At 36.1% G+C, this 24,231-nt stretch overlaps 2 protein-coding genes across 2 annotated transcripts; one reads left to right on the top strand and one right to left on the bottom strand.

Moving 5' to 3' along the window:
* Nucleotides 1–19,917: 19,917 nt before the first annotated feature.
* LOC126764136 (uncharacterized) lies at nucleotides 19,918–21,104 on the top strand. Its single transcript, XM_050481937.1, has 4 exons — nucleotides 19,918–20,083; nucleotides 20,160–20,353; nucleotides 20,411–20,593; nucleotides 20,664–21,104. Exons 1-4 carry the CDS (start codon nucleotides 20,044–20,046, stop codon nucleotides 20,946–20,948), a joined length of 702 nt encoding a protein of 233 aa, XP_050337894.1. The 5' UTR covers nucleotides 19,918–20,043; the 3' UTR covers nucleotides 20,949–21,104.
* Nucleotides 21,105–21,755: 651 nt separating this feature from the next.
* Nucleotides 21,756–24,006, bottom strand: LOC126764448 (putative nuclease HARBI1). The gene is made up of 5 exons (XM_050482138.1): nucleotides 23,769–24,006; nucleotides 23,539–23,710; nucleotides 23,383–23,479; nucleotides 21,982–22,084; nucleotides 21,756–21,924 (listed from the first exon to the last, which is right to left on the bottom strand). Exons 1-5 carry the CDS (start codon nucleotides 23,825–23,827, stop codon nucleotides 21,756–21,758), a joined length of 600 nt encoding a protein of 199 aa, XP_050338095.1. The 5' UTR covers nucleotides 23,828–24,006.
* Between the last annotated feature and the right edge of the window lie 225 nt (nucleotides 24,007–24,231).

Here is a 24,231-nt window from a genome sequence, read left to right as displayed (position 1 = left end):
TCTGGAGCTGGTCTTGAAAGGTTGTCCTTTGCAGGACCATATTGCTGCCTTGCCGGTTTTGTCTGCAATCCATGTGCTTTCCGGACGCTGGGAGTATTGTTCACTTAGTATGGCGACATCAATGTTCTCTTCTGTGATTGTCTGGTCTAGTAAATCCTGTGCTGCTGCTTAATGATTTAAGTTTAACTGTATTATCCTCATTTCCTTAGAGTCTTCACCATCTCCACGTACTTGGGGCAAGTCATGCTCAATACGGAGTGTTCCCCTTTGTCCCGCGGTTCCGCAACGGGTGCATTGAGAAGATCTGTCTGTCAAACTACGGCAGTTACGCGCCATGTGACCCAGGTGGAAACATTTATAACATCTAGGAATAGGCGAGTATTCTCGAAGGCGGCAGATCGACCATCCTATCTTAACTTTGCCCGACTTTAGTGCAGCTTTGGCATCCTGTGCACGTAGGCATACTAACGCTATCTGTGTGCCACTACGCGTTTTTCTCATACTTTTGACGCTTGATTTCTCCAGGTTTTGGATCCCGCACTCTTTTTTAGCGCCTCACAGATTTCTTCAGGTGTAGTAATTTCATCTAAATCCTTACACACTATTGTGACGCTATGGGTTTTTGGCTGTATTAGCGCCATTTCACCCACCGCGCCCTCTAAGACGCTTTGGAATGATTCGGCTCTCTTGTCCGCCTGATTTTTTAGCTCAATCAGTAGGTCTCCTTTCATCGTTTTTCTTATGTAGGTCACGTTTGCTCCCAACTCTTCAAGACCGCTGTCACTTTTTATCTTTCGTAAAATATCAGCATACGACGATCCTTCCTTCTTGGTTATAATGATGGCGTGCGGTTTCGTTCTTATTTTCTTCTGAATCGGCTTTCTCTTTTTGACAACATCCACCCATTTTTCATATGCGTTATGTTGACCCGTGATATCTATTATTTTCGTGGCCTCACTGGTCATTTGTTGCACCTTTTCAATAGCCTTTTTTTGGCTTTTTTGTGGGGGGTAGCTCTCCCGATGCTTCTCGCAGCCGCTTTGGGGTATTAATCTCTTTAGAAATATGAGAAAGCTGTGTTGCTTTCTCTACCATAGTTTTTTCCACCGGTATCTCAGCTTTACTATATAAGCACATTATGCTACTAAGTAAATCGCGCATTGCCTGGTTTACATGCCTTTGACCAGCCATCATATTTTCTAACTCTTTTAATTTGCAGCCCAGGTTGTTGAAATAGTTAGAAAACCAAGGGGTATCGCGGAATATTTGCCTATGTGGACTTTGAAGCAGTGAGCGTAACTACATACGTGACAATACACTTTTGTACAAATGTTATATGTTACAAAAATCCTTTTTGTTATATGTATTTATTGTTATACTTTGTACCCAATGTCGATTGGGTATTTCTTCCAGTATATTATATATTGAATATACTTGCGCCCGTATGTATATATATATATGTATATATGCGTATATGTGTAAAAATGTTCGCGGTACGAATGAACCACGAAAGAGAATTAAACGACCGTAGGTAATTTTCGTAAGTTCACTTGTTAGTAAGAATGTATATAATTTGTGTAACTGCGCCGCATGTACATAAGTATGTATGTAAATATGTACGCAGAGATAAGAAGCCGCGAAAAAAAAATTTAATAATCTTTTCAGATTAGATATGAATGTAGATATGTATACATATGTATATTTGAAATATGTTAATTTGAATATTGTTTAACTTAGCAAAGGAGCAAGTTATGCTCTTTGCATGTTTTAGCGGTATATGCAACATATATGTATGTATGTATGATGTACAATTTTAATTGCGCGTATGCCTTTTGATTGATTTTTGTTTTTTTTTTCTTGTGATTGCCGTAGCTTATTTTTAAGCAATCCTGCTTATACTTGATTAAGTATAAAGGGTATTGCTGGAAATTACTGCAAGTAAGTACTTGAAAGCTTTTTTTTTATTGGTATTGGGCTGATTTTTGTGTTATAATACAACGGTAAGCATTTACCGGCAATCACTAATCCGCTGTATACAGTACCAAACTGCTTTGTTAGCGGCTTTTCGGTTTTTACCGTAAAATAAACCGAATACCGAAAACAGTTTGGAAACGGTTTTCAAATAGTTTTCCGACCTGATTTTCGGTCAGACCGCAGATTTAAGTTTCTGGTAATAAATCATACATATATGTATACATATAATATAAAAATTCAAATGAAACGATACAACTCACTTTGCTTTCCGCCAGGGGCTTTTGGGGATATTGTGAGTTTACGTATGTATGTATCTGATGTGTGGGTGGTGTGCGTGCGCCTGTGGTTGTGCCTGCCTGTGGTTCGCTTGCTTCTTCAGTTCTCCTGTCCTTTTGTTGCTGGTGTTGCGGCTTGTATTTTTGTATTCCTTTTTTCCTTTTGTTTGTATGTTTTATGTCACTCCACTATCACCACTTGATATTTTTTCACTATTTTCAATTTTTTTCGTTCTTTGGGTAACTTTTTTATGAATTTAATTGAATACGGGGAATATATCGATGGCTCGAATATATTTGGTTAACTGTTGACTTTAATCTGGCCCATTTGTAAAATTAAATTGAGACAACTTTTTTTATTTGCACACAAGTCTTTGATTTCATTATTACTAATTCTTGTAATAACTTAACAACATTTTTTGTTTCAATTGAAAATGGAATTACAACATATTCAAAAAGAATAACGGGAAATCTAATATGACGTCGGTCCACCTCTAGCGGATATTACAGCTTCGATACGAGCAGGCATTGACCCAACAAGTTTCTCCAAAACACTGCTTGCAATTTCCTCCTCCCAAACACTTTCTAACATTTTTTTTTTAGTTCTGGTTTACTTTTACTTTTTTGACAGAACTTATTTTTTTTTTTAATATTTTATATTTGTGTAAGTCAGAGATCACTTCGTTAAAACTTAACGGAAAAATTCCATTACCGCAACAAGTACCGTTACAATGAGTGATAGAACACGTTTTCGCTAGAAATTTCTTAATGGTAAGTTACGCTTGGCCGCGGGTGTATATATGTATGTATAGTAGGTGTGAATTTTTTTTCGTTTACTTTGCTCTCTCTCACTTCACCGCACTTTTTAGTTATTATTACTTTTTCTTTTTCGCTTGTGGGCCGTTTCAACTCACTGTCACCTTACATATACTCGTATATGTATTGTATGTGTATATTAATTTTAACAATGCACTTTGTCACCTCACTTTGTTTAAGCTTTATACAGCACTCATTTGCACACGTAATGTGGTTAATTCTTTTTGGTCTTTTCTTTTTTCCCGTTGTGTGCACATGCATACATACATATGCATACTCAACACATCATCTTCTTATCGCACACACACCAACTCCACACATCATCCTCTCATCGCATACACACCAACTCCACACGTCATCATTTCATCCCACACACACCAACGCATCACGAATTCAACACACATGAGGTGCTCATTTAGCCACTGTATATTTGTATGATGTTAACCTAATATAATTAATAAAATATAATATAATAATAATATAATTATTATATATACAAATGAGTAACATATTCGAGACGCAAGATGAAGGTGGTAAGTTAAAAGGAAAATACTCACCGAAATAAGTATAAATATATTAAAAATTATTAATTTTTTAGTAGAGATTTCAATCGTTGAGAGGATTGAGCGGCGCCAATATTCAGTGGGAATATCAAGAACGCAACAAAACTCAGGTCATTTTTAACATAAAGCTTCTAATAAAATATACTATATATTAACTTTTTAAATTTAAGATATACTTGAAGCGTTAAAAACGATCATTGCGGGCCAAAAGAATATTCAGGAAAGGCTGGAAAAATTGGAGGAAAATGTATTTATAACTTTGCAGAACCAAAAAACGCTTAGTGAAGGCCAATCGTCACTGGTTCACAACCAAACTGCAATATTTGAAAAACTGAATGAGATGGAGTCGAAAGTAAGTGTTTTACAATATTGTATGTACACTCAGTAATAAAAGTAAATCTAAGACTTTATTTATATCTTTTCGTCTAAATTTATTTCTTAGATTGTCGAAAAGGCTGAGGTTTTGGCGCAAAATAAGTCAATCAGAGAATGCAAAGTTATCTTAAAACGAGTGGAGCAGTCAGTGTGCCGCATGACCGGCGAAGTGATTGACAAAGAGCTGGACGACGTCGCTAGCACTTTTCCGATGGAGTCGCAAGCAACAGTTGCGGAAGTGGAAGATAGACTGCAAAGCCAAGACTATGCCCAAACAATGGTAACCTAAAAAATAAAATATAATAAGTTTACTACTAGTTACAATACTTTTACTTCTTTTAAGACTGCATTCCTCCACAAACTTAAAGGCGCCAGTGATAATGTGGCTGACGTAATACCTAAGGTTTTCTCAGATGAGCTCATGGAAGGTTATAATTGGGATGGCAGGTGGAGCAAGAAATCCCTATGCAAGTTGGCGCTGGTTGATACCATTTTAAGAAGTACATACATATACATAATTGCAACTTAATGTTTACTAATATATATTTTTCTTTTAATTTAGATGTGTTTCAACAACAAGGATGTAGGAGTTTCGAGCAAAATATAAAGCGGTCAATACTGCTCAGCCACCACAGGTTAAAGCAGCGTAGTTATTTAAAAAAAAAGGAAACAATAATTACATTTAAAACCTAAACAAACTAAAACCAAAAAATGAAGCTTTAATTTTATATTAATTTGTTTTTACTTTTTGTACAATTTTTTTATAACATGAATTAATGAATATTATATGAATTAAAATGAATTTAATTTTTTCTAAATAAAATAAATTACAATAAATTAATAAATACATAATTTTTACATGTGCTTACATCATATATGACTGTCACAACTGCATGATATTTACATCATATGTGATAGTCACACATGCCTGAGTTTTACATCACATATGATTGTCACAACTGCATGATTTTTACATCATATGTGATAGACACACATGCATGATGTTGACATCAAGCATAACAGGCATTCATGACAGAGATTTATATCATTAATGACACAAATTTTTATTCTAAACACCGTTGGAGTGAGCAGTGTAGCTATATGTTGTTCGGGTTGTTAAACCCAGTAAGTAAGAAAGAAATGCAATATCACATGTATACAAAAGTTTTTGTCAACTTTTTCATATTGCCCTTAAAAATGTGATAGAAACTTGCACTGAGCCAGTGACAGAAAATTGTGTCACTAGTGAATGTCATATGATTGATCATTTGATTATCATCGTTCTTGTAGGGATTAGTTAAAAGATATAGCATTTTTATGAAGCAATTTGTGTTAGTTTTTGAAAAAATGGATCATAAGGCATTTCGAGTGTTAATAAAGCATTGCTTTTTGGGGGAAAATACTGTTGAATTTGGGCTCAGGGATATCCAACGATGAAAAGATAGCTTAAAGAGGCGAAAGCTCTGTGCAAAGTGGGTGCCTCGAAAGTTCATAATCCTATAAAAACAATCGAATACCTGATTCTGAGAAGTGTTTGAGTGCTCTTTAATCGTAATAAAACCAAATTTTTGCGTCGGTGTGTGACAATAGACACATAACTCCATCATTTCCCACTGAAGTCCAATCGGCTGTCATTCTAGTGGACTGCACATGATGAACCGGTTCTCAGGCGTGGAAAGACGAAAAAGTCGGCTGAAAAGGTTATAATATCAGTCTTTTGGGATGCACGTGGTATATTACATACTCAACGACTGATTACTGATCCAGTTATAATCTATTTTACTTCGTATTTGGTTGTAGTTCCTTTCTACTATTCCATATACTTAGCAATAGTATTATTTTTGAGGAAGAATCTATTTATAATTGTACGCATATATTCAAATGATTCCTACAAACATAAATTTTAAACAAATGCTTGAAATATAATTTTAGTATTTATGAGTTGTATTAAATTTTGACATAAAGAGATAAAAGGTATTATATGTCCTTACCCTGGTTCTAAGCTACTTCTCCACCAATTTTGAGCCAAATCGGTTTGAGTTATAAATTATGCAAGTAACACAACTTTCTTTTTTATATATAGATATCGGTACCCATAGACGTATTGAATCACCCAATTTATTACTTAAGAACGAGCAACTCTGTCCACATTATGAAAACTTGTTTACAGATGTCGCCTTTTACTTTTGCATCGTTTTGTTTATTGCATGTTTACGCCAATTTAAGGTTTGAATATTGGATACTGCGGTGGTAGCGCAATCTATCGGATCCAATGTAAACATTCCAAAATTAGCAATTAATTACAAATGAAAAATTAATTCAACCCTAGAACACACACCCAGAAAATACCACGTAAACACACACCCGGGATACGTTTGTACCCGGGACGTTATTTTGCGGTTTTTTTAATGCTTATTCCACCGATTTCTATGATTTTTTTTAAATGTATATTTTAATATATAAGAAGTATTTTGTTTTTTGTTTCATTCGAATATTCCTACTGGTTCCAGCGATATGGGCAAATAAAGTCAGGACATGCTGCAGTGGTTTTTTTTTTGTGTTTGTCCTGATAAATGCAAAACAAAATAATATAATTTATAATAATATACTTGTAGAGTAACAACGAATACACATTTTGGTTTTTATTTCATTGAAATATTCGACCTGGTTCAAAAGATATGTGCAAAAAGGTCGCGCAAGGTATGGGTACATAGGTAGCAAATACACTCGTATAACTGGTTTTTGTATTTTATATGCAGCTGCAAGGGTTGTTTTCACATGAGGTGTTGTTATAAATGCTGCCTGTTGATATTTTCACCAAAACAATAGTGCTCAAAAGTGTAAGAAGTGAAAATAAATATAACTGAAACTATAAATAACTGGATACGAAATGACTTCAAGAAGAAACGAATATTTATCAAGTGCAGCATTTACATAAAAGGTAAAAAATGTAAAATAAGCAACAATGTAAACATATACAGTGAGTCACAGTCAAAAGTATCCATTTGGGTTTTTTATATTGAAAATGCCATTGTTGATAGTTAATTATTAAATTCAATTTTATTGTTTTTTATATTTGAACATTAACGTCTTAACTTAAAATTAATAAAATAAAATTAACGATATTTATGTAAATTCAAAATAAAAAAATAATAATTGTAAAACAAAATCAGTTTCTACCTCACAGTGAAAAGTATCCACGATAAAAGTTGTATTGAAAATAGGATTTTCGAAGGTGGTTAATACTTGGTATGATATCCTTTATTGTCCTTTACTGCTTTGAGCCTTTTTGGAATAGATTTAACCAAATTTTCAGTGTAAGAAGGTTGAATTTTTTCCCATTCTTCTTGCAAAGCTTTTTTCAGAGTTAGTATGCTTGAGATGTTATGATTTCTAATATTTTTCTCCAAAATACTCCATAAATTTTCAATAGGATTCAAATCCGGCGATTGGGGAGGTGTTTGAATCACTTTTGGACAGTTATAAAGCATCCATTCTCGAACAATGTGGGATTTGTGTTTGGGGTCATTATCTTGATAAAATTGGAATGTTCCCCCCAACCCCAATTTTTCGGCACTACTCTGCAAATTATCTTTCAGAATGTTTAAATAATACATCTTATCCATGATTCCTTCGATAAAAACTAGATTTCCTACGCCGGCAGCACTCATACAACCCCATACCATTACAGAGCCTCCTCCGTGTTTTACGGTTGGAATTGTGTGTTTAGGATCCAAGGCCTTATTCGCCCTACGCCATGCCTTACTTTGTCCATCCGACCCAAACATGTTAAACTTGCTTTCATCGGCAAAAATAACTGACTTCCAGAATTCAAAATCCTTTTTTTCATGTTCCTGAACGAACTCCAATCGAATTTGGCGGTTTTTGGGATTGATGAATGGCTTTTTTAGTGCAACTCTACCATGAAGACCATTCTTACGCAAGATTCTCCGAATGGTTTCTGGGTTACACTTTTTGTTTAGATATTTTTCCGCGATTTCAGCAAGTTTAGGTGCACTAAGCTTCGGATTATCGGCCACCTGTCGAAGCAACCACTTTTCGTCTCTTTCAGAGAAAATTTTTTTCTCGCTGGTTTTCGGCTTGTTGCAGATACGATTCTCCGTTTTGTGCCTCAATATAATTTTTTGGACAGCGGATCTAGTAATATTGAGTATTTCTGCAATTTCCGTTGCGATTTTCCTAGTTCAGCATGATGAATGACTAATTTTCTTTCGACAATCGTTGTGTGGCGTCCCATGGTCTTAATTCCTCAAAAGTGCACTCCAAATAGACAAACTTATGCGTAAAGTGTAAGAAAATAACTGATCCAATATTTTGCTTGTTATTTCATGAGAGAAATAACTGTTAAAGGTTATACAGTTATAAGTATTGCCAGTGGATACTTTTCACTGTGAGGTTGAAATTGATTTTGTTTTACAATTATTATTTTTTTATATAGAATTTACATAAATATCGTTAATTTTATTTTATTAATTTTAAGTTAAGATGTTCATGTTCAAATATAAAAAACAATAAAATTGAATTTAATAATTAACTATCAACAATGGCATTTTCAATATAAAAAACCCAAATGGATACTTTTGACTGTGACTCACTGTACTTATTTTTCTTATTATGCAGGCTAACTGAGGAACAGCGACAATTTTTATTTGATGAAATTTGTGACGATGACGCTCCCTATGACTTTGACTCAGAAGATGAAGAAGAAATTCAAATCTATGACATTGAAATTGCTGATGACGATGCTGAAGTTTCGCAAAGTGCCGCAGAAGTATTACCTGATTATGCGGACTATGAGGATGATGAAGAAGACGATGAAGAAGAAGAAGTAGAAGAAAATAATGAATTACCCGCTAGTGCCGAAAAATTTGTTGCACGTGATGGTACTGAGTGGATGAAAGAACCAAATGTAAGTCGTCAGGTACTCAGACAAAATATTATAAGAGAACGTTCTGGACCAGCTAGATGCACTGAAATGTTGTCAATAGAGCAAACATTCAAATGTTTCATGAACGTTGAAATGGCTGATATAATTATGCGCCACACAAATGTAAGGTCAACCGCATAATTGCATCCCTGCAACACAAAAGAACGAGCGCACCAGCAACCCGAGAAAAGTAGTCAGAGTAGATACGTCGTCGCGTCGACATCGTTTGCGAGTGATCATTTAGTTTCTTTCATTTTGACTTTTAAAAACGAATTTGTTAATTTAATATAATTGAATTATATAATAATATTGTACGATAGACAATCTTTTTGTTAAATAATAAAACGGAGTCCTGACGGAACCCAAAGGATCTAGCATCTTTTAGTTCAGAAGTGGGATGCTTCTCATAGCCTCACATGTGTGTGTTATTGTTGTGATCAGTTTGAGCAGTCGCACATGCGAGTGGTCGTGCGTTTGAACATAGCAGACCAAGTGTGGCAAGAACGATCATATTGGTGACGGTTTACGTTTGAAAATCAAACAGAATTGTTGTTGCGATTAGCCTATCGAGCGTACGAATGGACGAGCGATTAGCGAAGCATAGAAACGAAATCGGCGGTTTGCATTTAAAAACGTAGACATAATTGTTGTTGTAATTTGCCTGTTGCGCGTACGAATGGACGAGCAGTTGGCGAGGCATAAAAACAAGAAAAGCGAAGGTTTGCATTTGCGCATGTACAAACGGACAAGCGTTCGGTGAAACGAGAGAGAGAAACAGTGACAATTGTGAATGAAGCAAAATAAAGAAAAGTTAAATCCAATAAGAATAATTGTTAAAAAAAAAAAACGCAAAATGAAAATAAAAGTAGCATGTTTGAAAGTTGACGAACTGAAGGAGCAACTACGTAATAATAATTTACTAACATCGGGTACAAAAGCCGAATTGATAATGCGATTAAATGACTTCTTAGGTAGTGATGAAATCGAAATCGAAACAGAATCTAATTTACAAAGTCAGGTAAATGATTTGCGTGAAATGATGCAGAATATGATGACGACCATGCAAAGTTTTGCTGGTCAAATGCAGCAAAGAAATAATGATACAGTGCCAGAAAATGTAAATGAAGAACGTTTAGTTACTACACCACAGAATTCAATACGAACAGTGGGCCGAAGTGCCAGTGTAAAGGAAATTCCAGAGACAATTCCTGAGTTTGACCCAACTAATGATAACTCACTAACAGTGACACAATTTGTAAATAGAGTGGACAGTTCCATAAGTGCTTACGACTGGGACGAAAAGTGTTTACTCTTAGCCGTGTATGGAAAATTAAAAGGTGTTGCGCGTATGTGGTTAGACGCAGCACCAGCATTTTATTCCAATTGGCCTGATTTGGCGAAAGCGTTAAAAAGCGAATTCGGTTGTGAATTGAATGAAGCACAAGTACATTATAAAATGGCAAGTACGACGCGTATGCAAAATGAAAAGATTTTAGAGTATTGTTTTAGAATGAGCGGACTAGGCCGACGGTATGGCCTGAGTGAAAGTTCAATTATAAAATACATTCGCGACGGATTGAAACACCGTGAATTGCAGACTGCAATAGCTGCATTGAAGTTTAACTCGTTAAAAGATATGCGCGAAACAATTGAAAGTTACCTTCAAAACTTAACTGTAACAAAGCAATTTAAAAATGAATATACGAGTGGTCGAAATAAAGACAGTGCAAAAGACATGCGTTTTAATACAATCGAAACAAAAGGCATTACGTGTTATAATTGTAAAGAATGTGGACATATCGCGCGGAATTGTCCTAAACCGAGGCAACCGCGTAAATGTAAAGATTGTAACAAATTCCACGGAAGTAACGAACCAGAAAATTGTGGTAGAAAAACAGTAGCTGCGAAGCAAACAAACATACATCAACCATCTAAGTTTTTCGAAAAACCAATCAGCGTAAACGGTAAGGCATTAGTAGCTTTCGTAGACACTGGTAGTGAATGCAGTATGATACGACGATCAGCTGTAACAAATTTAAATACCAAGAAGTATCCATGCGCTGTAGAAATAATAGGCATTTGCGGTGGAAAACGTACTTCAACTGAGAGTATCAACGTGAACATGGCTGTTGATGATGTAGTTTTAATCGTCAATTTGTTTATTGTTGATGATGATATATTAACAATGGACGTGCTTTTGGGGCAAGATATTTTTAAAAACGCAGACGTTGTTGCAGAAATAAAGAACGACAGCTTCGTATTTTCTACGCAGGTTAGAAAGGTAGAACTTAAGCATCGAGAAACTGATTTCAGCGAAATTATTAACAGTATTGAAGACATAAATGTAAAAGCTGACTTGCAAGTATTGTTAGCTGATAACACAGACGTTTTTGCGGAAAATCTTACTGATATTGGCTTGACTAACGCGACGGAAATGAAAATCGAATTGACAACGAATGTACCAATAGCTCAAAAACCGTACAGGGTGCCGGAGCCGAAGAAGCATTTAGTTACCGAAATGATTAGAGAACTTTTGGCATGCGATATAATTACCACATCTAAATCCGAATACGCAAGTCCAATTATTTTAGTAAAAAAAAAAAAAACTGGCGGTGAACGCCTTTGCGTCGACTATAGGCGACTTAATCAGCATACGATAAAAGAGGTTTATCCAACACCAAATATTGAAGAAAGGCTTAGCGAAGCCATGCGATACAAATATTTTTCAGTACTAGATTTAAACAGCGGGTACTATCAGGTACCAATAGAAGAAGGGTGTCGCAAGTATACAGCGTTTATAACAACTGAAGGTTTGTTTGAGTTTAAGAGAATGCCGTTTGGCCTCAGAAACGCGCCTGCGGTATTCCAGCGGCTAATGCAAAATATCAAAGATAGAACTCAACCTGGTGACATGATCCACTATATGGACGACATATTAGTAGGTAGCAGTAACGTCACCGAGATGTATGAAAAACTTAAACGTGTTTTTAAGGCATTGCGCGAACTCAATTTAAAATTAAATATTAAAAAATGCGAGTTTATGAAGCAGACGATCGAGTTTTTAGGGCACAAACTTCATTCAGGTGGCATAAGCACAGGTACTGTGAAGACAATTGCCGTAAATTGTTTTACTACTCCAAAATCTATAACAGATGTAAGACGTTTTCTTGGTCTTAGCGGGTATTTTCGACGCTTTGTACCAGGTTACTCGATTATAAGTGAGCCGTTACGTTTATTGCTGCGTAAAAATCAACAATTTCAATGGGCATAAAAACAAGAAGAAGCATTCTTAGCATTGAAAACAGCGTTAACATCGAAGCCATTGATGACAGGATATCGTGTCGAGGCAGATCATCAGATTCATACTGATGCTAGCTCTGTTGGTATTGCGGGTGTACTTTTACAACGAGACGGCGGCGACTGGAAACCAGTTGCATATTACAGCAGATCTACGACAGACAGCGAGCGAAACTTTCATAGCTATGAGCTGGAAGTACTGGCGGTGGTGAGCAGCCTAGAGCGTTTTAGGTATTATGTGCAAGGGAAAGAGATCGTAGTTGTGACTGACTGTAGCGCGGTTACTACAGCAATGCACAAACGTGAGTTGATACCACGAATTGCACGTTGGTGGCTACGTATTCAAGACTTTCTTGTAAAATTGGAGCACCGACCAGGTAGAAGAATGGAGCACGTCGATTTCCTCAGCAGAATGCCATATGAAAAAGGTGAAGAAATCGATACAGCGTCTCTGAAAATTGCGAAAACAACTTTAGACGTAGGTGACTGGATATACAGTATGCAGCATCAAGACAAAGATATTCGAGATATTGTAGAAAAACTTGCCAGTGGTGATAAAATTACTAATGATGAATACAAAATCGAAAACGGAAAACTTTATCGAAAGCAGAAAAGTAATAAGCTATGGGTAGTACCAAAAACAATGCGATACAAAATTGTACAGAGCGTGCACGAAAGGTTAAACATCTTAGTACAGAAAAGACTTTAGAAGAATTAAATAAATATTTTTGGTTTCCACGAATGCGTAATTTTGTAAAGACATTTTTGAAATCGTGCATTGAATGCGCATATAATAAACAGCGGGGTGGCAAAATAGAAGGAGCGTATCATTATGACGAGATAGAACCTGTACCATTCAAGACGGTACATATCGATCATCTAGGACCTTTTCCTCGTAGCAAGAAGCAGAACGAACACGTAATAGTCCTCGTCAAATCATTCACGAAATTTACGGTATTACGAGCTGTTAGAAGCACAGCGACACGACATGTATTGACATTACTTAACGAAGTAAGCAGCTATTTCGGAGTGCCAACACGAATAGTAACCGATCGTGGAACAGCGTTTACTTCTGATGATTTTAGACAATATTGCAACGATAATGATATTAAACAGATTTTGAATGCTGTTCGAACTCCGCGCGCAAACGGACATGCAGAGCGTACCAACCGAACTCTACTGGGTATGTTACTTCCGTCGACGGAAGACGACAAAACCTGGGATGATCAACTTAGAGGTATACAGTGGGCACTAAACACTACAAAGAACAAAACAACTCAGCGAACTCCACAAGAACTTTTATTCAATTACAAGCCTCGAGATATTCTTCAGAATAAATTAATATTAGCTTTACATGAAGATGATGTTACAAGTAATGACGAGATGAACGAAATTCAAACTGAAGCAGTAAGTCGTATTAATCAGCAGCGAGAAAAAGCTAAACAGCGTTTTAACGAAAAACATCGAAAACCTACACAATATAACGTTGGTGATTTGGTTCTCGCCGAAAATGAGCCTGTTAGGACTGGTGGTTCTCGCAAATTGGAGCCACTATACAAAGGTCCGTTCATGGTAACCAAGGTGATTGGCCACGACAGGTATCTCGTTGAAGATATACCAGGGTCAAAACGCAAACAACGACATTATACATCAATCTATGCATCTGATAAGTTGAAGCCGTGGTGTAATTTGCCGAATTTCGATGGGTTTGATAATGATGTCGGAGTCGAGGTCGACTCCTGTGGTCAGGATTGGCCGACTGTAAGGTCAACCGCATAATTGCATCCCTGCAACACAAAATAACGAGCGCACCAGCAACCCGAGAAAAGTAGTCGGAGTAGATACGTCGTCGCGTCGACATCGTTTGCGAGTGATCATTTAGTTTCTTTTATTTTGACTTTTAAAAACGAATTTGTTAATTTAATATAATTGAATTATATAATAATATTGTACGATACACAATCTTTTTGTTAAATAATAAAACGGAGTCCTGACGGAACCCAAAAGATCTAGCATCTTTTACAAATAAGTTAGCAAAAGAAACTTATAATGCTTACAACAATGCGCATCCAAACACAACTCCTAAGCCATGGACGCCTGTGTCAATAACAGAGCTGTATGCATTTTTTGGCATACTTATTATGACTGGTGCGAACCATAGCAATGGAGAACATGTTCGAGATTTATGGAGCGTCAAAAACTATCCTTTATATCGCGCCACAATGGGAGTCAACCGTTTCTGTTCGATATTGCGGTTCCTAAGATTTGACGATAAAAACACTCGTGCAACACGCTTACTAACTGATAGAGCAGCACCGATCAGTGAGTTGTGGACGATGATGAACAATAATCTTGCTGCACATTACAAGCCCAGCTCATGCTTGACGATTCATGAACAATTATTTCCTTACCGTGGACGCACACGGTTTACGCAGTACATACCGTCAAAACCTGCTAAATATAGTGTCAAGGTTTGGTGGATTTGCGATGCCACAAATGCATATCCACTGCATAGACAAATATATACTGGCCAAGCAGAAACTGGTAGGGAAACGAACCAAGGCGAACGAGTGGTGAAGGATTTGTCTGCCAAATACCAAGGAAGTGGCCGAAACATTACAATGGACAATTTGTTTACGACCTTGCTAGTTGCAGAACTGCTTCTCACCTGGAAACTCACGATCGTTGGAACTTTGCGCAAAAACAAATCATATATTCCTCAAGAAATGAAGCAGAACAAAATAAAGCAGTAAAATAAAGCAGTAATTTTGCTTTTTGCATGCATAATGATGCTGAAATAGCTGACAGTGGGAAACCTGAAATAATTGAATATTATAATCGTACCAAAGGTGGTGTTGATCGAATGGACCAAATGTTTGGCGGAATATCCAACACAAAGACAAACAAAACGATGGCCACCTGCGTTGTTCTTCAACATGTTGGACATTACAGCTCTTGCAGCCTACATTGTCTACGATTTGAATAACCCTATGTTGCCTTGGAGAACAAACAACAAGCGTAAGTAGATCCTGTGCAGCTTGGCTGAAGCATTGTGTATGCGCATTATTGAAGCCAGAGCCATAAACCGTCAAGTGACGCGAAATTTTTCGACTAAAATTGCTATTGAAGCATATTTTAACCGACCGGTGGAATCAAAGGTGTCAACAGCAGCATCAACATCTGCCGCAGCGCGCACGCGAAAACCTGTGTCCGGATCTTGCTATTTATGTTACGCATAAGAGGAAAAATGCCGTAGAAAAACCAGAAAGCTGTGCGCCAAATGTAAGAAGCCAATGTGTCTTGAACATTCGGTCACATCAACAAATTGCTCTATTTGCCATGATTTTCCTTAGATATAAGATGCATTTTTATAATTTTTATAATAAAAGTCAATAATATAATGTGTGAAATGAATAGTTTTAATTTTTAAAATAAAAAAATAATATAAAAAATGTTTTTTTTTTTGATTTTTATAAGGATTTTTACTATTGGGGTACAAACGTATCCCGAGTGTGTGTTTACGTATATAATGTGTTTGGAAGGCTGTAGTTCCTGAACCAATGGTCCGATCTGGTTCAAATTTTGAATTTGAACCCAAAACTAAATAATCTTCTTAGATCCGAAGTTACAACACTCCAAAGTTGAAAGTGGATACATTTGTACCCGGGTGTGTGTTCTAGGGTTAAAAAAACATTTTCCAGTGGACCAAATTGTGAATCTAAACCATCCTCGAATCTCCTTAAACACACAAAAAATTTCATCAAAATCGGTACAGCCGTTTAGGAGCAGTTCAATTACAAACACACGGTCAGAAGATTTATATATAATTATATATATTTTATAAGTATGTATATAAAGATTAAAGACGTATGTTGGCTTTTTGCATATAATTTTATACGTTTACTTGCATATCAATTGATGTGATTTGCGTATTTTTATGAATACATTGAAAATTGATAATACTATAATTAAATTATGCTATTTTCAAAGTAATATTTGTAGTTAATATACAAATAATAGTTACTTTTTTAAATATTTCATATGTTTGATAATATATTTAGGGCTTTCACAAGTCTCATAAAGTTAAAGTTATAACGATTCGAAAACATAGCATTGAGATTTGTAAATGTGTAAACTCATTTTTGTATGAAATCCAACAACAATTTTTGTAAACAAGTGTAAAAATTTATAATTTTACGATTTTACGACGATATACTACGGGTTGTGAGTAGCCCAATTATAAATTTACAAATAAGTATGAAGATATGCTACGTACTTGTATGTAATGTATATATATGACATACTATCTTAGTATCCTAAAAACCTTAATATATTACAATAATATTATATGCAAAATATATTTCATTTTAATTTTCATAGGCATCTACATATCAGCACATACTATGCTAGTTGGCGCTGAAAGCGCGTAGTTCTAGTTTTATTCGTCGCACCGGGTCATGCTATACCTTTTTGGAAAGCTCATTTCACGCGCTAACACGTGTTTGATTGTCGTTTCTTTTAAGTCGTTCGTGAGTTATAGCGTCGCAAACATGGAGCAAAATAAAGAAAAAATACGACATGCTTTACAGTACTACTACGATAAAGGCAACAATGCATCTCAAGCTGCCAATAAAATTTGTGCAGTTTATGGACCGGATACAGTTTCCATTTCCACCGCACAACGATGGTTTCAACGTTTTCGTTCTGGTGTAGAGGTGGTTGAAGATGCGCCACGCTCCGGAAGGCCTGTCGTCGAAAATTGCGATAAAATCGCTTAATTGGTCGAAAGAGACCGGCATAGTAGCAGCCGTAGCATCGGTCAAGAGCTGGGCATGAGTCATCAAAAATTCATTTCAATTTCAATAAAAAAAAAAAAACAATAAAAATCCGCAAGACTTTTGACAACCTAGTATACATACCAAGATGCATGTCGTGAACTGCAATTGATAGATAACATTTCACGAGATAACATTCGTCAGCTGTGTGCAATTATTTAGACGACATGTTATCCATCGCAAGCACAAATTTTGTAATATAAAAATATAAAAATTGTATGACAGAAGTCATACAAGTATTGCAACGAATTAGATAAACTAATCAATGCCATATACGCCAGAGACATACACTGAAGCGTTAGTTTTGATCGAGGATTTATGTATTTTAGTTTCAAATTTACCACTTAATCATTGTGGTATGCTATCACTTAATCGCCCAGCCACCGACTTAATCAACACCGACGAGAAAAAAATATGATAAAGCTAATTTAACAACAATTATCGGGAACAGTGAGTCATTGCTGAAGGCAGAGAATAAAATTATTTATGATGGGATTATGCTGACTGTTGCCGCTGAACAAGGCGGTTTTTTGCTTGGACGCACCAGGTGGGACCGGTAAAATGTTTTTAATATCTTTGATTCTTGCCAAAATACGGTCGCAACAGAAAACCGCATTGGCAGTTGCATCGTCAGGCATTGCGGCTACTTTGCTAGATGGTGAGCGAACGGCACATTCAACATTCAAACTACCATTGGACATTCATAATAAACCGAAACGTTCAATTATAATTCGGGATGAGTACGCAATGGCAGATAAAAATTCACTCTAAAAAAAATTCACATCTGCATAAATCTATGCAAGATCTAAACTATTTAAAGATCTAAACGCCAATGATGTACTCTTCGGTGGTGCTATCTTACTTTTGTTTGGTGATTTCTGACAGACCTTAACGGTTATATCTCGCTCTACTTTCGCGGATGAGATTAATGCATGTTTGAAACAATAATTTTTATGGCGAAGAGTTGAAACACTTTGATTAACCATAAACATGCGCGTACAATTGCAAAATGGTCCTTCCGCAAAAATATTTTCCGAAAAATTACTAGATATTGGAAACGATAATATAGAAATGCAATCAGATACGCAATGCATTAAACTGACAGATAATTTATGCACTGTTCTTCAGGGAAAAAATTAATTACATATGTAGTAGTTACTTGAATCATAACTGGCTGAGTTAACGGGCTATTTTGGCAGTCAAAAATGTTGACGAAATTAACTTCCAAATACAACAGTTGTTACCAGGCGATCTGATGTCTTTTAAATCAATCGATACCGTTCTTAATGAAAATGAAAGTGTTAATTTTCCAATTGAATTTTTAAATTCATCACTTATTATTCTCCTGCGTAATTTGAATCCACCTCGAATATGCAATGGTACGCGTTTGGCTATCAAAAAAATGTTTTCGCTCGTTGGCCGGTATGGCCGCCAGTATATCGGTGCGAGTCTTTTGAATGGCCTCAATGTCTGCATAACGCTTTCCTTTCATAGGCAAATGCATTTTTCCGAAAAGAAGTCGCATGGTGCCATATCAGGTGAATACGGGGAGTGGTTAATGGTTAAAATGTAATTTTTGGTAAAATAATTGGTGACAATGATGTTCTTCGAATGTTGGATTCTGAGCAATTTTTGGTCGGCAGTCAATTTGTACGGAACAAACCGTGCACACACCTTTCGTAAGCCCAAATGTTCAGTCAAAGTGCGATAAATCGATGTTCAATTCCATTTCCATGTATTTCAATGATGATTTTGATGAATTCAAGCACAGTTTCGATGGAATTTCCGGTGTTCACGGATTTATGTACTCACGTCAACTTTGAAAACTTTGAAACCACTCGTGCACTCTGCTACGGGATGGGCAATCATCGCCATAAACTTGTTTCATCAATTGAAACTTTTCGGTAAAAGTTTTACCAATTTTAAAACAAAATTTCATGTTGGCTCTTTGTTCGAAAATCATTTTCGCACCGATAATACAAACATACTGACACTTAAAACGCAATAACTTCACTTCCAATCTATGAAATATCATGAAATTCTCACTGGACAATCGATAAAGATAGCAGATTCTAACGCACTAGTCGACATATAGATGGCGCCACCAGGGGGCGCTAGATTCAAAAAGTCCTGTTTACTTTGGAACGCACCTTGTACAAATAATGAAATATACGAAACAAAAGAATATTGTTGTGAATTGAGCTACTATACAGCTGATCCTAAGCTTTTCTGATAAATGTTCGTAAGAGTTTTAAGATTATATCATATTGGTATGAATACAATGTGAATATCGAAATTCCTTGTTAGAAATCCTTGTTTCAGCAACGTTAGCTAGAAATTTTAACATTCTTGATTATAAAATCGGTAATGAGTAGGAGCCAGGATCAGATTTGCGCACTTGTAGGCAATAAACATTTATTATAATATTAATAATTTTTTTACATTGCTAATAACTTCGGTGAACTACCTATTTACCCCAAAAAATCGAAGTTTTTCTTTGCTTATAGTGCTTATTTTAAGTATCATTCTCTAAAAACTAAAAATAAAATAAATTTTATGCCGGTATTCTGCTTGTCACGATTGTCTCATGTCTCTAATTGAGACAATCGTAATTTAGTGACTCTGTTAGTCAGGATGTCTCATTTTGGTATTCTGGCAGATACAGTCTCAAAAATATTCACCAAATAGTATGGTGAAAAGAAGGGCAGCAATCAGCTGTTTAGTTTAGCTGATTAGAGATGAATGCAAGTGCACAATCGTAATGTATGAAACGATTACATGCAATTAGTTTTTTTTTCATAAAATTTCAGCAGTAAAACTTCTTCTTAATAATTGCACAGTACAATTATTGAAAACTAATACTGAAATAGTTTATAATAAATGCTTAACATATGCATTTTATCTGAATCAATTGTTAAGTAAATATGAAAAAATTTAACAACACAGTTATCGATTAACACATGTGTTCATCCTTATATTTGATAATAATGGAAAAGGAAGGTAAGTAATTGTAAACAATATAAATTTCATTATTTTATGATTATTATAGTATATGTATAATATATCTTTTTTACAGATCATAATAAAGTGTTGCGCACCTCGAAGGAGCAAATAGAGTGCTATCTAAATTTTGTGCGGGTTCACCCGGAGATAAAGTTGCACAAAAACGACCCATCGCGGCCGAAAAGAATGGAGGAGCTTTGGGCGGAACTCTCCGTGCAATTAAATGCCCTAAAAGGGCCCACTCGGAACCCCACAAAATGGAGAGAGGTAATATTTAACCATAGACATTGGCATATGTATGTATTTATGTCTTTTGATTTACAGAATCTGAGCCATTGGAAAAACCAAATAAGGTCACGCGCAAGGAAAGCCAAGGCGCACAAGCTGGTGACAGGTGGCGGTCCCAGCTTAACAAGTGAGCTCTCTGAAACAGAGCAGAGAGCGTTAGAAACGTTAGGGTCAATTGCGGTTGATGGGTTGGCAGATGTACCAACCATTGGCACAGAGGTAAGAATAGCAAGAAAGACCAATACGAGTGTGCAGAATTTATAATTGTTTTTTTCTTTTTCTAATTTAGGAAGAAGTAGTTTTCACAGCTGCACCGTCACCTCTAAATACGACTTCGGATGCATCCAATGATTGCACTCCGTCATCGTCCCGTAGTAAAAAAATGACGACGGACGAAATGTTCCGAAATTATATGGATTTAATGGAAGGAAAAGCCGAGGAGGAGAGAGCTTTCCGTATTCAAACCTTAGATTCCATTAATAAACAATCGGAATCCATTAATAATTTAGCGGCAGCGATGGTATTGCTTGCTCAGACCATCGTAAAAAACACCGAAGATTGTACAAAAAAGTAAAAAATGTGCTTTTTTATGTACATATTAATTATTTTGTTGTGATGTTTTTTGTACAAAAAAGTGAAAGTGAAAAATGTTCCTTTTTATATACTTGTATGAATTATTTTATTGTTATGTGTTTTGTACAAAAAAGTGAAAGTGAAAAATGTTCCTTTTTATATACTTGTATAAATTATTTTATTGTTATGTTTATTTATGTTATAAATAAATGAAGTTTGAATTGAAATATATGTATATGTAGAATTTTAATTATTTAATGTGTTAATGCACCTTTGACGTGCTGCTCTGCCTCGAGTGTAATACTCCCCCGAATGGATTTCAGAGATTGCTCCCACATTTTCAGGAGGTGATTGATCTGGCATTATTTCGGTGTCATTTAGAAAAATTCCATGGTTTTGTAAAATGTTGTGGAATATTGTACAAGTATAAACAAATAATGCCGCTTTGGAATGTTTATACCGCAATGTACGTTCTCTTGAAATAAAACGAAAGCGTGATTTTAAAACTCCAAATGCTCTTTCAATAGTGTTTCTTGCTTTTATGTGCCTAGTATTGAAGTTTTGTTCATTTGGTGTTTCAGGGTTTGCCACCGGTGTAAGAAGCCATGGCTCCAATGGATATCCCGAATCACCCAAAAGCCATTTAAAAGCTCCATCAGAGTGTTCTCTTATTAACTTTATCCTTGCTGGCGAAGTAGTCCATATACCGGAGTCATGACATGAGCCGGGAAATTTTGCATTCACGTGCCGGAAAATTAGTTCATCATCACAAAGTTATTGGAAAAATTAGTTAATAACTAGTTATTAATTAGTTATTGAATATAATACTTACCGCTTCAACATTAATGCAATAATAACCCTTTCTGTTCATATAATCATGCGGTACAACTGTGCTTGACAAGGCAGGTGCAATTATGCCAACATGAGTGCAATCAATTGCTCCAATTACACCCTTTATTCCAAATTTCGAATAAAATCTGGAATAAAATTATTGTATAGCGATTTATTTTCTTTTAAATTGGAATAAAATTCACCCAGTCTTAATTCTATTGTATTCTTCAACAGAATTAGGAAAACGCACTTCGCCGTGTTTATGCTCCACCACCAATTTACAAATATCGGGCGATTTTTTAAGAGCTTGATAACTTTTTTTTAAAAAAAAACGCATAAAATTTGCAAAATCTCATCGGTTCTTTATTTGAAACGTTAGATTGGTTCATGACATTTACTTTTTGAAGATAATTTCATTTAAATGTTGACCGCGGCTGCGTCTTAGGTGGTCCATTCGGAAAGTCCAATTTTGGGCAACTTTTTCGAGCATTTCGGCCGGAATAGCCCGAATTTCTTCGGAAATGTTGTCTTCCAAAGCTGGAATAGTTGCTGGCTTATTTCTGTAGACTTTAGACTTGACGTAGCCCCACAAAAAATAGTCTAAAGGCGTTAAATCGCATGATCTTGGTGGCCAACTTACGGGTCCATTTCTTGAGATGAATTGTTCTCCGAAGTTTTCCCTCAAAATGGCCATAGAATCGCGAGCTGTGTGGCATGTAGTGCCATCTTGTTGAAACCACATGTCAACCAAGTTCAGTTCTTCCATTTTTGGCAACAAAAAGTTTGTTAGCATCGAACGATAGCGATCGCCATTCACCGTAACGTTGCGTCCAACAGCATCTTTGAAAAATACGGTCCAATGATTCCACCAGCGTACAAACCACACCAAACAGTGCATTTTTCGGGATGCATGGGCAGTTCTTGAACGGCTTCTGGTTGCTCTTCACCCCAAATGCGGCAATTTTGCTTATTTACGTAGCCATTCAACCAGAAATGAGCCTCATCGCTGAACAAAATTTGTCGATAAAAAAGCGGATTTTCTGCCAACTTTTCTAGGGCCCATTCACTGAAAATTCGACGTTGTGGCAGATCGTTCGGCTTCAGTTCTTGCACGAGCTGTATTTTATACGGTTTTACACCAAGATCTTTGCGTAAAATCTTCCATGTGGTCGAATAACACAAACCCAATTGCTGCGAACGGCGACGAATCGACATTTCACGGTCTTCAGCCACACTCTTAGAAACAGACGCAATATTCTCTTCTGTACGCACTGTACGCATTCGTGTGGTTGGTTTAATGTCCAATAAAGTAAACTGAGTGCGAAACTTGGTCACAATCGCATTAATTGTTTGCTCACTTGGTCGATTATGTAGACCATAAATCGGACGTAAAGCGCGAAACACATTTCGAACCGAACACTGATTTTGGTAATAAAATTCAATGATTTGCAAGCGTTGCTCGTTAGTAAGTCTATTCATGATGAAATGTCAAAGCATACTGAGCATCTTTCTCTTTGACACCATGTCTGAAATCCCACGTGATCTGTCAAATACTAATGCATGAAAATCCTAACCTCAAAAAAATCACCCGATATATTCGATGCAATGGGAAATGGTGGGTTGGCTCATCACCGCGAAATATGCATTTCCCACGCAACACTGATATGAGCCATTGCATAAAAAATATAAAACTGAAATAAACTAGAGAAATTCGATTGCATGAAAATATACTGTTTCTTTAATGTTAAAATGTAACTCACTCGAAGTTCAAATGGAATCGATGTTTGCTGTTGGTCATACGGCTTGAGTTGATTAATGAGATCCCAGCACAAAGATTTGGGAAATCGGAAGAACTTCCTGAATGTGTTCTCTTCGTATAAAAACGGATCATTTTTGTTTCGCAAAACAGTCAGATTGCGCCTGCGAATGTAGCTAGAAGATATGCACCTTATTATCCATTATTGCAAAATTATAAATATTAATACATTACCTCTCTTCCTCCTCTCGTTTTTTCATCATAAGGTAAAATAGTCCAACTTCATCAGCCATTGTTGTGTTCTTATTTTTCTATGACCTGCTGCAAAGCACATAACAAGTTAGAGACTGATATGGCTCAATTAGAGATGAGACAAACTCGCCAGAATACCAAACAGTCTCAAAATAGATTTCACCACAGATTCGTCTCTATTAGAGACTTGAGACTGCTCGCAGAATACCGGCATTAGTCTCAGTTATTGGTTAGTTAATATTTTATTCCCATTCTATTAAAGCACAAATTTTTTTCGCAATCTGCTAAGCATATTTATAGGCGCAACTCAGTTTGATCTTAATATTTTATTGTTATTGATCGACAATCATTGGCTTTAGCAGAGAACGTATATTTATAGCAGAGAACGTTTATAATAGCGAAGGTTCACGGCGCGAAAAACGTAAAAATATGTTTCGCTAACTCG

Source organism: Bactrocera neohumeralis, chromosome 2 (assembly GCF_024586455.1).
Source record: "Bactrocera neohumeralis isolate Rockhampton chromosome 2, APGP_CSIRO_Bneo_wtdbg2-racon-allhic-juicebox.fasta_v2, whole genome shotgun sequence".
In the NCBI taxonomy this organism is placed as follows: domain Eukaryota; kingdom Metazoa; phylum Arthropoda; class Insecta; order Diptera; family Tephritidae; genus Bactrocera; species Bactrocera neohumeralis.
This window is presented reverse-complemented; position numbering and strand designations above follow the sequence as displayed.

Bases quoted from the DNA above. Each gene is read 5' to 3' on its own strand.
- LOC126764136 (XM_050481937.1), top strand. From the start codon at position 20,044: ATGTGTTCATCCTTATATTTGATAATAATGGAAAAGGAAG. The intron at 20,084-20,159 runs GTAAGTAATTGT...TCTTTTTTACAG, and splicing joins GATAATAATGGAAAAGGAAG to ATCATAATAAAGTGTTGCGC. The intron at 20,594-20,663 runs GTAAGAATAGCA...TTTCTAATTTAG, and splicing joins TACCAACCATTGGCACAGAG to GAAGAAGTAGTTTTCACAGC.
- LOC126764448 (XM_050482138.1), bottom strand. From the start codon at position 23,827: ATGGCTGATGAAGTTGGACTATTTTACCTTATGATGAAAAAACGAGAG. The intron at 23,711-23,768 runs GTAATGTATTAA...CATATCTTCTAG, and splicing joins AAACGAGAGGAGGAAGAGAG to CTACATTCGCAGGCGCAATC. The intron at 23,480-23,538 runs GTGAGTTACATT...GAATTTCTCTAG, and splicing joins CGATTCCATTTGAACTTCGA to TTTATTTCAGTTTTATATTT.